The sequence below is a fragment of the Rhipicephalus microplus genome, chromosome X (assembly GCF_043290135.1).
Source record: "Rhipicephalus microplus isolate Deutch F79 chromosome X, USDA_Rmic, whole genome shotgun sequence".
Taxonomy (NCBI): Eukaryota; Metazoa; Arthropoda; class Arachnida; order Ixodida; family Ixodidae; genus Rhipicephalus; species Rhipicephalus microplus.
In genome coordinates this window covers 134,818,985-134,838,542 of record NC_134710.1, presented here as the reverse complement: position 1 = coordinate 134,838,542, position 19,558 = coordinate 134,818,985, and the positions used below count along the sequence as shown (strand labels likewise).

General features: G+C 46.3%; 1 protein-coding gene across 4 annotated transcripts; it reads right to left on the bottom strand.

Moving 5' to 3' along the window:
- Positions 1-107: 107 nt before the first annotated feature.
- LOC119176503 (tubulin beta chain) lies at positions 108-19,239 on the bottom strand. Of its 4 annotated transcripts, none has more exons than XM_075877784.1 (7): positions 19,221-19,239; positions 6,446-6,554; positions 4,224-4,334; positions 3,636-3,880; positions 3,319-3,518; positions 2,756-3,192; positions 108-351 (listed from the first exon to the last, which is right to left on the bottom strand). In XM_075877784.1, exons 1-7 carry the CDS (start codon positions 19,221-19,223, stop codon positions 170-172), a joined length of 1,287 nt encoding a protein of 428 aa, XP_075733899.1. In that variant the 5' UTR covers positions 19,224-19,239; the 3' UTR covers positions 108-169. The 4 variants fall into 4 exon arrangements, with proteins under 4 accessions (XP_075733899.1, XP_075733900.1, XP_037283713.1 ...); XM_075877785.1 differs by having other exon boundaries at positions 4,224-4,331; XM_037427816.2 differs by lacking the exon at positions 19,221-19,239 and adding an exon at positions 7,255-7,410.
- Between the last annotated feature and the right edge of the window lie 319 nt (positions 19,240-19,558).

The window sequence follows — 19,558 nt, the reverse complement described above, 5'->3', positions numbered from 1 at the left end:
TGATGTTATAGACAACGCCAATCATAATTTGCTTTCTGCAAGAGATGGATTCAAGGCAGCTATTCCAAGCAGCGTTCACACAGCTGCACAAGGTGTAAATAACCATGTTAAATAAAGAAAGCTTTATTGTTCCATAAAAAAAAAAAACACTGAAAAAAAAAATGAATGCCTAGGCTTCTGCTTGGGCCTCCTCATCGTCTTCAAATTCCCCTTCTTCATCAGCTGTAGCTTCTTGGTACTGTTGATACTCTGAAACCAGATCATTCATGTTTGACTCCGCCTCTGTGAACTCCATTTCATCCATTCCTTCTCCAGTATACCAGTGAAGGAAAGCCTTGCGCCTGAACATGGCTGAAAAAAAAGAAAAAAAGCGCATTGTGCAAAAAGGAGTGAGCACACAGAGCAACAAAAACGACGACCAGAGGTCGAAGTTGATGTGGTCAATCCCAACATTTTGATTGATTACCGTATTTATTCGAATATAAGGAGAGGTTTTTTTTTCCAAAATGCGTAGTCTCAAAGTCATACCCCGCCTTATATTCGAAGCTCAGTATACCAATATGCCAATTTTGGTGTGACAGTTTTGGTTTCCACTTTTCAATTATTTCCAAGCTTCCAAAAGAGCCCGGCAACACTGTTGGAAATGTAACAAAGAGATCAGAATAAAACTCGCAAAATTTTACACAAACGCAGGTGGCAAAGAGTAAATACCGAGTTTCGGTCCATGCAAGGTTATTGAATAGCTCGCGATACAGCAGAGGCCATGGCAGCGAACGCCTTCGACCGTGTGAACATGCCGAGCCAGCAGTAGCCGCTCCAAGCCAGTAGTAGCCGCAGCCGCAAAGATTGTAAACAAGCCGGGACACCATTTTGCATTTTTTGTTGGAGTGCTGGAGTCCCTGCTGCAAGATTTTCTTTCTCAGTGCTTGTTTCTTATTTATGCGGCCAGCGCAATGGCGAGTAGTTGTTGCCACTACGATGCAGCCTTCAAGAGGAAAGTCGTGGCAGAGGCGGAAGCCACTAGAAACTGCGCGGAGGGTCGGAAGTTCGACGTTCTGGAAAACAATGTGCGACGTTGGCGCAAGCAGAAGACTGCGCTCTTAGCATGCGCCACTACGAGGAAGGCTTTCCGTGGCCCGCGAATGGGAGCGTTTCCCGAAGTGGAAGAAGTGCTGACAGACTCTGTCAAAGAGAAGATGCCGCGGTTTGGCCGTTACTGCCGGCATCGTGCAGATGAAGGCGCGCAAAATCTCGAGAGCGCGTGGCAACCCCGCTCTCAAGTTCAAAGCCAGCCGGGGCTGGGTGCAGAAGTACATGAAGAGGGCCGGGTTTTCGTTGCGAAGGCGGACCTCCGTGATGCAGAAGTTGCCAGAAGACTACGAAGAAAAACTAATTTATTTTCAAAGATATGTTATCGGCCTGCGACGCGACCACGACTTCCTACTCGGGCAGATTAGCAATGCCGACACACTCCACACATTTTTTTTGACATGCCGTCGGCCCAAACAATTCACCAAAAAGGTGATCTCCAAGTAATCCTGCGCACTACAGGCAATGAGAAGGCTCGGATAATCGTGATGTTAGTATGCACCGCCGATGGGTGGAAGTTGCCCCCCCTACATCATCCTGAACAGAAAGACCATGCCAAAGAACGAGGTGTTCCCGCAGAACGTCCACATTCGTTGCCAGGAGAAGGGTGGATGACTGAAGAGCTTGTTCTGGACTGGGTAAAGTCTGTGTGGTGCCGAAGACCTGGGCCACTGCTCGCCCGAAGGTCAATGCTGGTCCTCGACGCATTCCGCGGGCACCTCACGGAAGGTGTGAAGAAGCTCATCGACAACCGGACGGAGCTGGTCGTCATCCCGGGAGGCCTGACAAGTCAACTACAGCCGCTTGACGTTTGCCTTAACAAGCCCTTTAAGGCACACGTCGGACGACTGTACAATGAATGGATGGCGTTCGACACTGTGGCCCTGATGCTGTCGGGACGTCTAAAGCGGGCGTCCCCATCTATGCTCGCCCAGTGGGTGGTCGACGCTTGGGCAGCGATCCCCGAAGCCATGGTTGCGGCATCGTTCCGCAAGTGCTGCATTTCAAATGCTCTTGATGGCACAGAGGACGACGACCTCTGCGAGTGCTCAAGTGATAAGGAAGATTCCGATACCACCACCTCTGAACATAGTTTCTAAGTTGCACTTTTGTCTCACACCGAATAAATATCTGCGTGTTTCTAAGTTGCACTTTCGTCTCGCTCCGAATAAATATCTTTGTGCACAGATAGTTCATGAATATTTGGTGTCTGCTTTGCTGAAAGGTAAGGAATTTAGTTGCCTTTTTTCTTTCGTCTCTTTCGCCCTATATTAGTGTGCAAACTTTTTTTCTTTTTCTTGGGTCCTTCAACTTCCCCCTCGCCTTATATTCGTGACCGCCTTATATTCGAATAAATACGGTAATATGTGGGGTTTAACATCCCAAAACCACCGTATGATTATGAGACGTCGGCGAGGAGGGCTCCGGAAATTTCAACCACCTGGGGTTCTTTAAAGTGCGCCCAAATTTGAGCAGATGAGCCTACAGCATCTCAGCCTCCGTCAGAAAATCTTAAAATATAAGGTCAGTACATGAAATTGCCGCTCTATGGACTGCATTGAGTAACTGGAATGATGGCTGCCACGAATTTTCATGTAATTTTCATTGGCCTTGTGAGGCCAACAGGGTGGCAAAGAGTTTAAATTAAAAAGAAAGGGAGACTTACCAGTGAATTGCTCGGAGATACGCTTGAAGAGCTCCTGGATGGCGGTGCTGTTACCGATGAATGTTGCAGACATCTTGAGGCCTCTGGGTGGAATGTCGCAGACTGCAGTTTTCACGTTGTTGGGAATCCACTCAACAAAGAAGCTGGAATTCTTGTTCTGCACATTGAGCATCTGCTCGTCGACCTCCCGCATGCTCATGCGGCCCCGGAATACTGCAGCAACTGTGAGGTAACGGCCATGGCGCGGATCACAGGCAGCCATCATGTTCTTTGCATCAAACATCTGCTGGGTCAGTTCTGGCACAGTCAGCGCTCTGTATTGCTGGCTGCCTCGGGATGTCAGTGGTGCGAAGCCTGGCATGAAGAAGTGGAGGCGTGGGAAGGGCACCATGTTGACAGCTAGCTTGCGCAAGTCTGCATTGAGCTGGCCCGGAAACCTGGGAACAAGAATTAAGAACGGGATTACAATACAATGCAGATGTTTGAGAATTTTACTACAGCAGCAGTAAAAGCAGCTATATTTGCCAAAAAGCTGTATGGCAATGCAGAAGTAGCAAGCATACCTCAGACAAGTCGTAACACCAGACATAGTGGCTGAAACTAAATGGTTCAGATCACCATAGGTGGGTGTAGTCAGCTTGAGAGTTCTGAAGCAAATGTCGTAGAGCGCCTCATTGTCAATGCAGTAAGTTTCATCAGTGTTTTCCACCAACTGATGCACTGAAAGGGTGGCATTATAGGGCTCAACAACGGTGTCCGAAACCTGCAGGAAGAATGGGTAGTGCACCACGAGCTTAACATTCAGAAATTAAAACTGGGGATAAAAACTGAAGGGCCTGGACAATTTTTTTTTTGTGGGGGCAAGCTAAAAATCACAAACCTTTGGTGAGGGAACAACACTGAATGTGTTCATGATGCGATCGGGATACTCTTCCCGAATTTTAGAAATCAGAAGTGTGCCCATGCCGGAGCCTGTTCCACCACCCAGAGAATGAGTTAGTTGGAATCCTTGCAGGCAATCGCAGCCCTCTGCTTCTTTTCGAACAACATCAAGAACAGAGTCCACCAGTTCAGCTCCTTCAGTATAGTGGCCTTTTGCCCAGTTGTTACCAGCGCCACTTTGGCCTGAAAAATGTAGGTGAACAAGAAGAATGAGACTTCCAAGGCAGCCAATGCAATTGCCTTCACAAGGCATTAGTGGATGCAAGTTAAGAAGCTCTCTGAACTGCATATAGAACCAGGGTGCCCACTACACGAGCAACGAACATACGCAGATACCAGGCAAGGATGAAACGCTTCCAGAAATAGGGCTGTACTAATGGGGTTCCCTATGAAGTAACAGACCACGAGAATTGCATTTCAGGCTGTCAATTTTGTAGTACTAATCACAGGTCATCTAACGCCCATTCCACATTATGAGGTGCTAAGGCTCCAGTCTTGTATACCCAAATGCTAGGTATGTACTCACCGAACACAAAGTTGTCAGGTCGAAACAGCTGTCCGAATGGCCCAGACCGCACAGAGTCCATTGTGCCCGGCTCCAGGTCCACGAGAATTGCACGAGGCACATATTTACCTCCTCAAGCAAAAAGAAGATCGCCACTTAGTGGCAGCTCAGGCACAGAACAAGCAACATTTGAAGTAGCGTAAAGAAATTCCCAACAGTAATGGCAATCATAGGTAGGCAAAAATTTTAGCTCACTCAAACATAGCTCTCTGGGCTCACTCAGACTGACTCGTTGCCCAATCCCAGAGGGAGCGAATTTCCTGACCCATGATGGCAACTTGCATTTCATTGCACACTACAAAATATGCAATACTAAACTACACATGAATAAAGAGTGATGTGCTGTAAAAAGGAAACAGCAACTAAAATGCCCCCAAGCATGTGGATAAATGTGCACTGAAAGGTTTTCTTATCTCTGAAATGTTTTCATCCAATCAAACTAGTCGATGGGCTGTATGAGCATCACAAGGGTTTTCAAAGCTACTGTTTGAATGTCATGCCAGCTCTTCACAAAAATTTAACCGCACGCACGAGACCAGGAATCTATTCTACACAATAACCTAGACCACAGACATGAACCACAGCTGTAGATACATAAGTTTCCCCCTCGATATCGCACTGCCTTATTACGAACTTTTGCTTAGAGGAAAAAAAAAAAAAAGCAGGAGGAGTTAGGCAGTGTACCACCGAGGTCTTCCAATTCAGAGCAATTTTTGGAGCAGAAAAATTTTATATTTTAGAGCAATCTGGAGCATCAAACTTCAAATCCTGGAGGAAAAGTAAGTTGCATTTACATTAAAGGACACGAAAAATTACTCTCAGGCTCTTGTGAAGAGCTAGAAATATTTAGAGTCATTCAATTGCAATCACCTTGGAAGCCCGCTCTATTTTAGTTCAGCATTCTGGAAAAACATAAGTGATTATTTCCGTAGCAAATAAACAGAATACTAATTGAATAAAATTGTACTTCATGATATAACAATATGTAATCAAATACATTTAAGTGGTTAGCAGCAGATATGGTAAACAAACGATGTGACGTACAACGCTAGAGACTCTCATAGTCCATTTCCTTAAGATGACTTCAAGAATAAAAAAGGTCTTTTCACGACTGATTAGACTGCTGAACGTAACATGACGTCGTTCAGCTAGTCTTAGCCAACCTCCTCCGGCATTCATCTCTGTGCTGAAACTGTACAATTTAACGAATTTTTTTTTTCGGTAATATTTTTATGTGGCTAGGGCATTCTGTCTTAACTCCAAAAACCCCCTTCCGTGTCCTCTATGCGGATGTGCTAATGGAAGGAATTGCGAAATAACTCTTCTGTATGATGGCCCATGGATAAAGCATATTGGAGGTGTCAACGCGTTCCCACCATTTACGTGTTCTGCGGACGCGAAGGACGGAAAATTAGATCGCGATCTCCAGGCATCGACGTGACAGACATTCCGGCAGCACGCGTGCAGTTATTAGTGAAAATTGCTTGATTGCATGCCGTGCAACTCTTCAAACGAACCATCAGCCGTGTTCCTGGAACGGACAAAGTCCGCCGATGAAACGCCGCCACAGTTTCACGCTACAGCGATTGGACAAGACGTCACGAGAACCTGCGGAGAGCGCCTTTAGTCGTCAAGCGGAAATTTACAACAGAGTTGAGTCGGCACCAAACATAGAATCGCGAATTTTAGGTCACACGCGCCGACGGCTGTTTATTCAGCGTAATAAGATAGGTACGTGATTGCCACTTTGGTGGCCCCGAAAACAAGGAGCACATGTTATTGACGTGCCGGCGCGGCTATTGCCGGTCATAGACGCTCACTAATCCGACTTTTGCGCAATTTCCGTTGATATTAACAGAATGGCGCAGTAAATATGATTTGGCGCAGGAGAGGGATCACTGGTTAGGTGCAAAGTGTCGGTTTAGCATGACGATAGTTATAGCGCGAGAACAAAACGACGACACAGAGACAAGAAGGACACGAAAGACAAGCGCTTTTGTTCTCGCGCTATAACTATCGTCATGCCATACCAACTAGCCCAAGCTGCCACACTTCTATGTCGGTTTAGGTTTGGCCCTTCAGTGCTTTAGCGTTGGTCAGAGGTGCTGAAAGCAACGCAAGGGCAGACCCAATGTTGAAATCTCTCCATTTACGAGTAGAGCGAAAAAAAAAAAGGCAAGTACCAGAGGCCTCGTTGTAGTAGACGTTTATGCGTTCCAGCTGCAAGTCCGAATCTCCATGGTATGTCCCCGTAGGGTCAATTCCATGTTCATCCGATATGACCTCCCAAAACTGCAAGCAAACCATATAGAACGCACATGCTATCAAACATACAGAAGCCCACACACACAAAAAAGCAAGCAATCGTCCATTCAAACGAGACAAAATGCCAAATAGCGCGCCACCATATTTTGAACGACGGAACTACATGGCGGCAACCGGCTTTCTTTGGTAACGGTCAGCATGGGGTCAAACCGCCAACGAAAATATCAGCAGAACTCCGCAAGAATACGTTGACCTGTGACAACTATAGTTTTTGACACTGCGTCAGATTGCAGTTTTCCGTTAAGCCACACCCCGCTCAGAAAGCTGAAGCTCCGATAATTTCACAGTGTACTTACGCATGTGGCGACGAACTTTCACATATTTAGCATTCCTAACGTGCTACCGCAATGCATGGTTGACAGGAATATGAAGAACCACCACAGGCCAACAACTAGGATTTAAATGTGTCGGGCGCTGACATTCACACAGAAACGGGTGAAAGGGTGCACAAGGGCGGCAGATTTCATCGTGTAGGGCTGTTTACTTTAGATGCTGACGCAAGTCACTAGGGATGCAGTTCCAACGTATTTTAAAGAACGATTAGGCTTAGAAAAAACAATGGGCAGAACAGGGAACCCCACAAAACGTCGTTGGAGCGTGTTAAATTTGCGCAGAAAAACTGCGCGGCAGCAGAGTTCAACGAAGGCAAAACAAGCTTCCACATTACCTTCGCTCCAATTTGGTTGCCGCACTGCCCAGCTTGGATGTGAACTATCTCGCGCATTCTGAATAACAGAAGACTCGCGGTACCACTCAGTCGAGCTCCAAAATTGTGACTGGCGGTGCAACGTCGGGGAAAGGGTATTTATGCTGGCACTCGTTGCAGCTGAGTCACTTCCGGTCATACGTATTCTCACGCATAAGTGTGGCACCTCTCTTGCGCAAAAAAATCCTGTGAGATTATCCTTTTATGTGGAAAACGAGCTTCTAACGCGAATACTTTTTTGTGCGTAAGTATAAGTGTAAAACTTCAAGATATGAACGCGATTAAAAGAACTATTTTCTTTAGCGCACCCTGATGCGAGCGCCGCTTCACGTACTGGTGCCTTATAAATACATAAATAAAACCCAACGCCTCCTTTAGAAAGATGCCTGAGGAATGGCTTGCGCTCCCAGCGGAGTTGGCCTGCCTTCAGTTTTAAACAAGTTCCGCGCTGTGGCGCTCGCGACCAACACTATCATCACGGCGGCGGGCGGTACCAGCTAAGCGTTTTTCATCTGCGGCGCGCGTCAGTCGAGAGTTGTTCGAGACCTGCAACTGTGCATTACTGTTTCAGAGGCTATGCAAAGTGCTGCGTTGTTGCACCGTCCGCCACAAGTGACGCTAGCGACCAAGAACATTTTAAAATGAAGGAGAGAAAGAGTGCGGCAGCCGTTTTTCTTCTCATGCGGCAGGCATCTTTTCAGAGGAGGCGATGATAAAACCATTCGAAAAGATGAAGCAGAGCTACCTGGCGGGAAGTATGGGCGACGTGACGGCGCGGACTAACGCACGCCGCGGCGAGCCTAAATAACATCAGCTCGTATTGTATGGAACAGCGTTCCTGAAGCCCGGTTTTTAAAGAAGATAAATTTTCTTGGAAAACTTCGACGCTAAAATTTTTTTTTTCTGTTTGTACATTTGTCTGTTTGTCCGCGGTAACGATACTCTAAGCGGTACCAAACGATACCTCAAACGGCCAGCCCCATCCACAGCGGCTACCAATATTGCTCAAGCTTCAGCAATCGTACTCGTGCGATTGTCAATTAAAAAGCAATTATTTTTAAATGCAAAGCATTTCTTAGCGAACATCGGCGAGTTTGACCGTATCTATCTAGCCGCCTACGACTTCTAGCTCTCCTGGCCGTTTGGATAATGGGATCTATAACTAAATTTGCTATTCAACGACATCACTGTATGACGACCATAACTGACTAGTCATAACATGAAAATTATGACAAAACGTCATGATTTATATGTCATGCTCTTGCTGCTCCTGCGGTAGTTTCGTTCACATGACATATCGCAAAACTGGTATAGTATGACATGACTGCATGTCGAACACAATTGTGACAGGCCCTCACGTGGAAATCATGACATACGTGTCATGTAAAACATGACCACATGCTACGCTCATAGTGCGCTCGCGGTTGTTTCGCTAGCTTCACATATACCAAATTTGGTGTTACGTGACGTGACTAGATGAGTAAGGTATATGACTGGTGCAAACATGATAACCATGACATGCGTGTCATGTAAGAACACGACAACATACCACGCTCATGAAGCGCTCGCGGACGTTTTGCTAGCTTCACATATACCAAATTTATTGTTACGTGACGTGAATAGATGACAAAGGTCCCGCATCGGAGACGCGATGCTCTATGCGGGGAACAGCCAGCCCGTCCTGCGAAGAGCGTGCGCCGAGACGCGATGCTCGACGCAACCATGACCATTAGCCAGGCCACGTTCATCGCTGTGCCGAACGGCTGACCGTGGAGACGCCTCGCCGAGATCCGCGATGCCCTCGGCAAGGAAAAGAACAGCAGGCCAGGCCGCGCCCCGAGGTGCAGTACTCGTGCCGGCAACGCCACCCCAGCTGGTAGTTGGACGGCAGTAGCGTGCACAGCCGCGTTCCCCGGCCGGAACCTGGATCGCCTGCGTCTGACGCTTCGGCCCGCTGCCTTCCGTCTGCCGCTGCTTCGGCTCGTCCCCAGCCACAAAGCTTACCGCCACGTAATGGTCACACGTGGCCCAATCGTGGTACGCCACCTCCATGGGCCACCACAGGTGATCAGCTGATTGGCTGACCTCACGCGCACAGTTAGCTCGAAATCACACGCGCCCGCACTTCCGTCGTTGTCGTCGTTTTCTTCACTCATCACACATGATAACCATGGCATGCTTGTCATGAAACAACGTGACTACATACCACGCTCACGATGCGCTCGCGGCTGTTTCGGTAGCCAAATTGGGTATTTCGTGTCGTGAATGGACGGTGAAGATAAGATACGTCCTAACATGATAATCAAGGTATGCTTGTCATGATAACCATGACTACATGCTACGCTCATAGCGTGCTTGCGGCCATTCCGCTAGCTTCACATGTACGAAATTTGGTATTACGTGACATGAATGGACGACGAACAAAAATGCCAGGCACAAACATGATAATCATGACATGGAAGTCATGTATGGCATAATTTAGGTCCGCCTCGTAACGTGTGCAGATTTCAAAGCGACATATCAACCTTCCTCAGACGTGCTTCGCATATCATCGATTCCCACTGTACGTGGGATCTGCTTTTTTTTTTTTTTAAGGAGCGGAGAAACGCCACCGTTCCATTCAGGATCAGTGGAACTGTAACTCGTTCATTTTCGACAGAATAGCAGAGAGAACGGCGTTACTTGCGTAAACGTCCCACGGCATTGAACTGGTGCACGCAAGCGGAATATTATGCAGAACAGGGCCGATGACAACCGCGTGAGCCGCAAAAAGTGTACCACTTTCCTGACACGCAATTTTGCTGCATCCTAGTTTGCACTTCAAGGCGCCCGCCACGCAGAGACCGACAACGTGGAGGAAAAAACCTTTTTTTTTGTTGTTGTTGTTGTTTACAGGAAAGCTGCTATGCTCGAGGTTTGTCGTCGTGTGTCATATATATACAGAAAGTGTTATCATGAACAGGTACACGTACGATCTCTTCCTCCTGTTTTGCTTCGCTCCCAGAATACTTAAGCAGATATGTCCGGCGTGGTATGACATAACTATGATGTGTGAGAGAACTTGTGCAAAGAGAGACGGATGAAGAGAGAAGTAGGAAAAGAGAAATTTTCGGCTAAAAAAAAAACTCTTCGCGAGGCGAGATTCAAACCCGTGTACCTATGACATAAGGGTGAACGTCGTAACCACTCGGCTTTCTATTTTAAATGTGGATCATTTCTTTACGTAATGCCTGTCTGTCCGTCTGTCTGTCCGTCCGTCTGTCCGTCCGTCTGTCCGTCCGTCCGTCTGTCTATCCGTCTGTCACTATAACATCTTTCTTGATCTTGATGTTTTTTCATAGTCCACAGTAACTGTTTTTATCTCAGTTTCGCGCTGTCTTGTTATGGTCTTTCACAATGTATGGACTCTTGCTTTCTCCATCTTTCATGAAGCCTTCTGCATAGTTGTGTATATTCCACATTGTTTTTCACTCCCATTTTATCCTTCTCGTCTTGTCTTTTTATTCTTCTTATTTAGCATCGATCTCTGTCTGCACGTATTCGCTCGTTTTATTTGATTTCTTTATGAGAAGACTGTTCTTTATTTTTATTTTTCTGTGCACCTGCACAAAGACCTTATAGAAGTCTCCTGGGCACGTTGAATAAACAAATTAATTATTATTATTATTATTATTATTATTATTATTATTATTATTATTATTATTATTATTATTATTATTATTATTATTATTATTATTATTATTATTATTATTATTATTATTTGCAAAGTTATCTTAGGAGTTTTCCTCAATTCATAATTCAAATCTAAACTCTCTTATACTCAAATTTTCATTTCCGCACCAACTTTTAATCCTGGTGGACTTTGAAATGTAAGACGCATCAGCTTAGCAGACAAAAATCCGGCTAGCTGACGACGAAAAGGCTTATGAATGACGGGGCCCCGCCGCGGTGGTCTAGTGGTGGCTAAGGCATTCGGCTGCTGACCCGCAGGTCGCGGGATCGAATCCCGGCTGCGGCGGCTGCATTTCCGATGGAGGCGGAAATGTTGTAGGCCCGTGTGCTCAGATTTGGGCGCACCTCAGGTGGTCGAACCTCAGGTGGTCGAAATTTCCGGAGCACTCCACTACGGCGTCTCTCATAATCATATGGTGGTTTGAGGACGTAAAACCCGACATATCAATCATTATTCATGACATGGGGTGCGTTGTGGAAAGAGTGTATGGCAGGGCATGTGCTGGGCGTGTGCAAAGTTCCCAACGATGGTTGGGAGTTGCTCGGAGTATTTCAAGCTGAACAGTGGTGCCGCCCGCGATCTCCAACGCTAGCGTTGCTCTCGCTGACTGGTTCACCCTTTGCGATCTCCTGGCGCCGTGCAGCTCTCTCCGTGTGGTGCTCCGTCCTCGGATTTCTTTGACGGGCTCCCATCTTTGCTATCTCCTTCTTTTTGTGCCGCTTCCATTGTCCTATTTCTTTGTCTACACATTTCCACTATTTTTCTTTATCCCCGGACAGAAATTAGGCGCCCCTCTTGTCAAGAATCACTTAATCAACGGTGGTTGTTACGCGGCGCAGAGCCGTCAGCCACGCGCTCGTGTGTTCACCAGCGCCTACCGCTGTACCCAACGGATGCACGGGGCCACGCACCAGCCCTCCTTTTTTTCTTTTTTTAAATGAAGCGATCGGATGTGTAACGATGAGCCCACGGTGCTATGCGCAAATAGCGAAATGTTTAACTACCTTCAAGGAAAAACACCTGTTCTGACAACCATATATCGCCAGGCGCGTTCATTGCTTCATTGTGGTTGTGTGTGATGGGTTGCGAATTCGGAACGTAAAACGCCCCTCTCGCTTCACTGGTGAAGTCGGTTGAGCCAACACCGTTGAGCAGAGCGTGAAGGTGCGTCTACTTCGTTTCGCCGTCGTTGTGCAACCAAGCACACATCCTCTCGGTAAGCGTGCTTGTCAAAAGGGTGAAATATATGCAGGAGTCATAGCAATGCCTCGGATGCTACGTTATCGTGTGGGCCAGGACCAGTGACCCTAGGTGTCTAATGTGAAGGCGTCCGCCAGCAAGTCGCAAGCGCACACGACATCACTTTACAGAAGTAACCGAACGTGCTGACGGTGGTGCTTTTAAAACAACTCAAACTATATAGTACAGACACACACCTTAGAATCACGGAGAGAACGCATATGGATGTAATCCCGGTGAACGGCGCCCTCTCATTTCGCTTTTCAGTCGTCTTTTGGGAATGAAAACACTCGAACCTTCAGCACATAGTCAATATCGGCGATAGTTGGGTGCCCCATTGCGAGAGCTAGCACGTGTACGCTACGCTAACATTCAGCGAACGAAGCATATCACCACGAAGCACTTCAGACGCAGAAAAAACCGGGCATCTTCATGCAGTCACCAGAAAAAACACCAGCATCATATATCGCACGCTTCGCAGGCTTAGCAATCCTGCGGTCTCGAACGGTGGTAGCATGCATGAGCGCATCTACTCGGCAGGAGACGAGGATCAAAACTGAGTGACGTCAAAATCCATGCCCGGAGTAGTGAGCAGCCCTGAATTATGTTTCTATAGGTGGCATTGGTGAAGCCGGAACCCATAAAAATAAACAAGCATGCGTGGCAATATTTCGAAGGCTTGCTGAAATCGAAACCACCACTCAAGATAACATTTTATTGCGACAGCAACTATATGAACGCTCTCGGCTGGAATTTTTTTACCGGCGTCGATGTCATGCACCGTATATGTATACGTATTTGTATATACAAAAACGCTAGAAAGGTAAAAATAAAAAAAAAGTTACTCTGGTGCACAGAATCGAATGGCGTGTGAATGCGAGGCGTTAACGACTGAGCCAGCGAAAGGTACCTCCTTCAACGTTCAAATGGTGAGCTATTTATATATGCCACTTACCGTTGTTGGTGGGCATCTTGGGGGGGGGGGGGAGGGGGGCTATCGTGTTTTCAGCATTATCAGCAAGATGGCGCAATGAGCGCGCGGCGGCTCTCATCTCTCACGCGTACTTTGGCCCGCGGAAAGGAAGAGAGTGGACGATCCCGCGCGCCCTTATCTCCCGGTGGGGAGGATCATACGTCTTGGCGGGCGTTGGGCTTGGACTGGAACGATTCCGTTCTAGTTACGGGGCGCACAAAGGTCACTGCAATCGTTGCACAGCCTCCGTTTGTGAAAAGGGCGTGCTTTTCAGACACAGCGAAGTAACAACTGAGACGCTTATTCGCGTTCATCTGTACCTGTTAGTACGTTTCGTGCGTCCTTTGCGCGTGAGAAACGCGGGGCATGTTTCGATCTGCTTGCCATTCCACGCGGGACCTTCCGATTCGTTGCTATCGTTTTCATTGATTCGCCTTTTCGGCACGGCTGTGACTTTTTTTTTTTCATTTTGTCTGCTTCGCATCACATAGGTTAAAATAATCACGCTATTCTGTGCACATGAATATTCATCTTCTAAAAGTGAATATTCATCTGTAATCTGGACCCGTTATAAACAAAGCATTATCAATGACAGCGAAGCTCTCTAAAATCGTGTTCCTCGTTTCATTTAATGCTCACTTTTTGCTGTACTGTGGCTGCTTTGAAAAAGAAGCGACAGTACAGCAAATGTAAGATCATTTCAGAGACCAATGTAAGATCATTTCAAGCCCTAATCCTTATTATTTTGGTAGCGGCGTAACCCTTCACGTTTGCACATTGCAGACTGCAGCCATCTCAAGATGTCACTATAGCTGTGCTGAACGCAAGGCTGCAACAGAGAGCAGCAGCGCTGGACGACAGACCACGCCAGACCAAAAATATGCTGGCACACGCAATTACGATGCGACGAAATGCATGTTGCTCACCGTTGCCTAAAGTTAATCAGACTATTTTTGTGTTCTCAAATATTGTTTAATTAGATATGTTTAAATAACTAAATTTTGAAGAGACCATAATGGATAAAAATTTCAAAGAGAAAGTTGTAGAGTGGTTTGCCAAACGTCCAAAAAGATAGTTTTGGACATTATATATCTGTTAAATATTAGTGTTTTTCTGCTAATTACAAATGCCCGCGAGATACAAAAAATACCACGTGACAAATCCGCTCGTGCGCCAGAGCGTACAATGATTCTAGTGCTCCCTAACGTTCCGCGTACACATTTGCCATAACCTAAAGATCTGGTGCAGGTTCAATAAGCTTATTCTAAATTAATCGAAAACCAAACGAGTGTTGTTCCGTGCCCCCTGACTTTTAGGCAAAACCGATTACTGTGCAACTCTTGGGTCATTTCAATTCAAAGTAGCTGAACAGATTAAGATTCTGGTTGCAATTTCTTCAGAAAATATGTCCTGGAATGAACATGTGGAACTTTATTACCAAAATTACGCAGAGCCGATGTATTAAATCGAAACCGTCTCACTTGTTAGTATTCAAATAATGTTATATTTCGTGCTCTTTAGTTCTCGCTTATACTATTTCACACTAATATGGGAACATACAACATTATTAAAGTCACACCAAATATTCTTGGTTCATAAGAAGCGCTTCGTTCAATAGAAAAAGCCTCGTTTCTAGAACAAATACAACATTTATTCCAAAAACAAAATCATGAAGATTTACAATATACACAAACATAAACGACCGAGAACATACACATATATACATTCAGACAAACAAAACCATTAGAAGCAACATCAAATCTTCGAGCAAACAAAATTTCCTATCCTTTCAGGTGTCACCCTCCACATCACGTTCCTTTCTCGTGCATCTATTATCGAAAAAAAAAAAAAGCTTGATAATGTACTCGCAACCACTCGAAGTGATCTAGACAAAAAAAAAATTGACATTCTTAACATTGAACGAAAACATACTAGATCTTTTTTATGTATATGTGCTGGAATAACTCTTGTTTATTCATGTGCAGTGGTTTCTAACGTACATGTTCTTTTTCTTTTTTCGTTATGTACTGTTTTCAATAAGCTGTTCTCGCTATTTTATGTTCTTTTTTCATTACAACATTGTCGATAATAATAGTTTCACAATAAGGTTGTATATATTATGGCTAGATATGCTGATATGTTTCGTCCGGTCTGTGCTGCTGTACGGGCGACTAGAGCCTACATAGTCAAACTGTGCAAGTACAGCATTTTTACTCTAGTCCCCTATTTTTTTCATTTGCAATGCGCTGTATAGAGCACTGAGAAAATAAAACTTGCATTGATTGATTGAGTGATTGATTGAGTGATTTATTAATTGATTGTTTGATTGAGTGATTGATTGATTGAACTTTCAACCAACTACCCGTGATTAATGCCCAATGCCTTTGTGCACTTTCATTCAATTTACTGCACTTTTTTCTTTGACTTTGTACCTCCGCTTTTGTTTCTCCAATCTTTATTTTATCCTCAGCTAAACAACAAGTTTAGGTATAACGTTTGTGTGCCTTTCATGTAGCAAAATAGTTAAACTCAATTATTTTTGCATTTTACCGATTCTTTCTACAGAATTTTATTCGGGCCTGCATTTATATACGCGCCGTACATGTACGAGACTCCTCCCACGTAATACCCTTGACACGAGGCCCTGTAAGTGTAACTGTAATAAATATGAGCGCCCACGACATAGAACTCGACGCATGCCACCGTTCTCCACATTGTCACCGTTATCAACCTCTGCGAGCGGGTGACCTTGAAGTTTTTTTTTTCTTTTTTTTGTGTGTGTCTTTCCTGAAAGAGATCAAAATAACGTTTAAGTGTTGCGTGCGTTGAGTGCGCATACGTTTGTCGCTGACATCGACGTTCGCTGAAATATCTCGTGTAGTTGAAACATAACACGAAGTATTTTGTTGCGCTGTTCGAGAGGGCACTCGCTCGCCATTATTATAGACTACATAGCACGCGCTTTCCTGGAACACACCACGACTTGCCGTTCGTCAAAATTTTCTTTCGCTAGGAAGATAGGCGGGTCCCCTCAGTCCACCATTCGCGGCCGTGGACTGGCAGTGTGTGTTGAAGCAAGAAACAATCAACGAATGAAAGAAAGCAAGAGATCATTTGCAATTACAATTTCCGGTTATTCAAGTTTCGCGGTCGCGCTGTTCACAAAGAGCAATGTTTCTGTCCGGACCGGTGCCCGATAGAAGACGTCTGTAACTCGCTGCGCGACAACACAAACCGTGGAGAGCCCGGCGCAGTGCAACTTGAGAGCGCATCCAAGTGGCCACGTGGTTGGCGCGTGATCAACGCCGAGCAACGACTCAAGCTCGCTTCCGCCATCGGCTTAATTAACGACGTGCCTGGAACGACTGCGCAGTGCAGAAGCCATTAAAGGGAGCTCTCGCATTTAATACACGCGGAGAACGAAGATAAAAATGAAAGAGAGCGAGAGAGATGTCGTCGCTCGCACCACCGAACGCGTGCGCTGCGGTTGTGGCCGCCTTGTATATGTATCCGTGGCCGTGAAATTGCAAAGGAGACAAAAAGTGGAAAAAGCAGATTGTGCGTCGGCGAGCGTGGGCACTGGCCGGTCGGCTTCTGTCCGTGCGGCCCCAGAAGGGAGAGAAGGAGTTGCCACGAGAGCAGAACAAACCCCACCGAGGAGGTTGCACTGCGCCGCCTACGAGGGTGGCGGTGCGTAGATGGAGAGACCTGCTGGGTCTTTATCGCATGAAGGTCAACCAGTCTGGCGCACACGGCCCCGAGCGGAGGAGGAAATAAAAGCCTGCTACGGGGATGACCAACATAATCCCTGAAGCGTCGTGGGCCCAAATTAAGATCAACAATCGCCGCAACCGCGAAATTAGCGATTAGTCCCTGCACTCCGCACACTGCACGACACGTCCAGTTACGTTGTCGCATGGTGTTACTACCAAGCACTTTGTGAGCATCTGTACTCTTCTCGCGTCCATCTGATTGTGATGCTCAAGCCGGAAGATGATTATTCTTCCAGGCACGAATGGAAACAGCGCAAAAGCTGCAAGTTATATAGCTCTATTTGATCGCACGCCTCCGACTTGCGGTGAAGTTATACACGCCGCACTGAACTTACTGTCTGTCTCTCCCTTTTTCTTTTCCTCCCTCTTTCTCATCTTTCTTGTCCCCTTCCACAATCCCCCGGTGCAGGGTAGCCAACCGGTTGTCTTTCTGGTTAACCTCCCTGTCTTCCCCCTTTTGTTGCTTTCTTCCTTCCATTATCAGTGTATTGACGGCTCAAGTATTTAGGTAGATAAGGACGTAGCCACTAAGCGCGCACACATATAATCTTCAAAGCATCCTTGGGAACCAGTAAGCTAGGCATACTTTTGACGGGAGGGCGTTGCGAGAAGGCTCAAGAGTCGGACTCCTGTCTAGTCATCTTCAGCATTACTATCAGCCCTACTTGGATTCACGTTTATACTCACGTCTACACACAAACGTTCCAAAGCAGTGTGGTTCATACACCATTTGAGGCTCAAATTACGTATATACGGGCGATGTTAACTCCCCCCCACCCTCCAACTCTTCCATGGAAGTTCTTGATAAGTATACCTTATGCTGTCATCTCTTCCAACAAAAATCAACTAACTGGTTTGCAAACACTCAGAGCTCGTTGTCGAAAACACTGTCAAACTGCGCCATGAAGGGTACTGATCACGTGAGGTATTGGTGTTAAAGAACATCGTCGCCACCATGGTCGAAGAAGCGAATTTTATATATAGGCTAACAAACTCGTGAGTCGACTTACTCTGGCTCACATCTACCCGTGAGTCTGCAGTGAGTGCGTGTCAGTTATGTTTTGGTGAAACTGAGTTGGAGTGAGTCTAGTTGAAAAACATTTTCCCGAGTCAGATTCCGAGTCAGTTCAAAGCTCAAAATGTATTTCATGAGTGATTCTGAGTGAGCTCCACAAGTTTTGTCGACTTATGCTCAAGACGCTTTCTCACCCTGTAACCTCGCGGAAGCTTAGAGCTGGTGCGCTCTTCGTTTCGAGGTCGTGGGTTCGTGTCCTGCCGCGACGTCCGCATTTCCACGGGAAAGAAATTTGGAAAATTATTAGTTCATATATATAAAAGTCCACGTGGAAGAATCCCGGGTTGTCGCGCTTGATCGAGAGTCCCACAATGCGGGCACCTCAAAAATATATATCTTGGTTTTGGCACATAAAACTCTAAAAAAGTCTTTGCAGGGTTTTCATGTTTAAAAAAAGTAGACAGGATACCAGGCACAAGTAGCGGAGACAGATGTCGGTGCACGCGCGATCAGCTTGAAGTATTTTATGTACAGTGGTTAAAGTGTCAAAGGTGATAGCAGCGGTACACTTACCGTATACGCCCACACGTTATACACATGCGCACGTGCGCGCACTTGCACCATTTGCTGTTTGATGGTAATTTGAAATCGCCCCATCCTAATTAAAGTGCGACGTTGAAAACAGTTGCAGCAAACGTTTGGCGTTCACCAATCTGACATGAGCACACTGTTCACTCTAAAATAAACGAGTCGTCAGGCGCTTCAAAACATGCATGCACCCCACACTGTTCAGGCGGTGATCTTTCTTGTTGATTTACCCGCGAGTAACGTCAAACATAACTTGTCGAAGAATGTGCCCGAAAAACGAACTCTTACAGAGATACCTAAACTCTGATTGGATATACTATAACTATTTTTCGAAAAAGAAAGAAAAACTTCGCCCATAATTGCTGCATCAGGGGTAATGATGATGGTGTGGTGGTGGCAGTGCACGTTATAGTTGACAGTGATTATTTGTGGTGCGATGGGCCCATGTGACCATAGAGCGCCGTGCCGATGTGCGCCGATGAATCGTTGATGTGGAGTAAATAACAACAGATTGGGCATGGCAGTACTGCTACGAAGACCTGCGCTAAACGACCTCGACTGCTCTTCGTGCAGATTTATCTGCTGGCTGTTTTCCAGACATCTTACCATGAAGTGTCCAGCACAGCCTCCGGAACCTTGGTGCCATCAGCTCGGGTCTTCCACGGATCAACGCGCCACACTTCACCGGACCAGCACTGGGTGGTAGGCGTCAGAACGCCCGCCTTGGTGGCGGGCGTTCTGACGCCTACCACCCGGTGCTCGGGCACTCCGAAACAACCATCTGATCTGCCACACCTACCACCGACTTCGTTCAAATAATCACGTGGAACCGCGTCTACGGTGACGTCACACCGTTAACAAGCTCGGCGATCCTGTTATAAAGCTCGGCGATCCTGTTGCTATCTTCATTGGGCATGGCAGTAGTATACGATGACCTGCGCTAA

Coding starts and splice junctions, on each gene's coding strand:
- LOC119176503 (XM_037427816.2), bottom strand. CDS start 7,311: ATGCGCGAGATAGTTCACATCCAAGCTGGGCAGTGCGGCAACCAAATT. Junction 6,555..7,254: donor GCAACCAAATTGGAGCGAAG/GTAATGTGGAAG, acceptor GTTTGCTTGCAG/TTTTGGGAGGTCATATCGGA. Junction 3,881..4,223: donor ACCTGACAACTTTGTGTTCG/GTGAGTACATAC, acceptor TACATTTTTCAG/GCCAAAGTGGCGCTGGTAAC.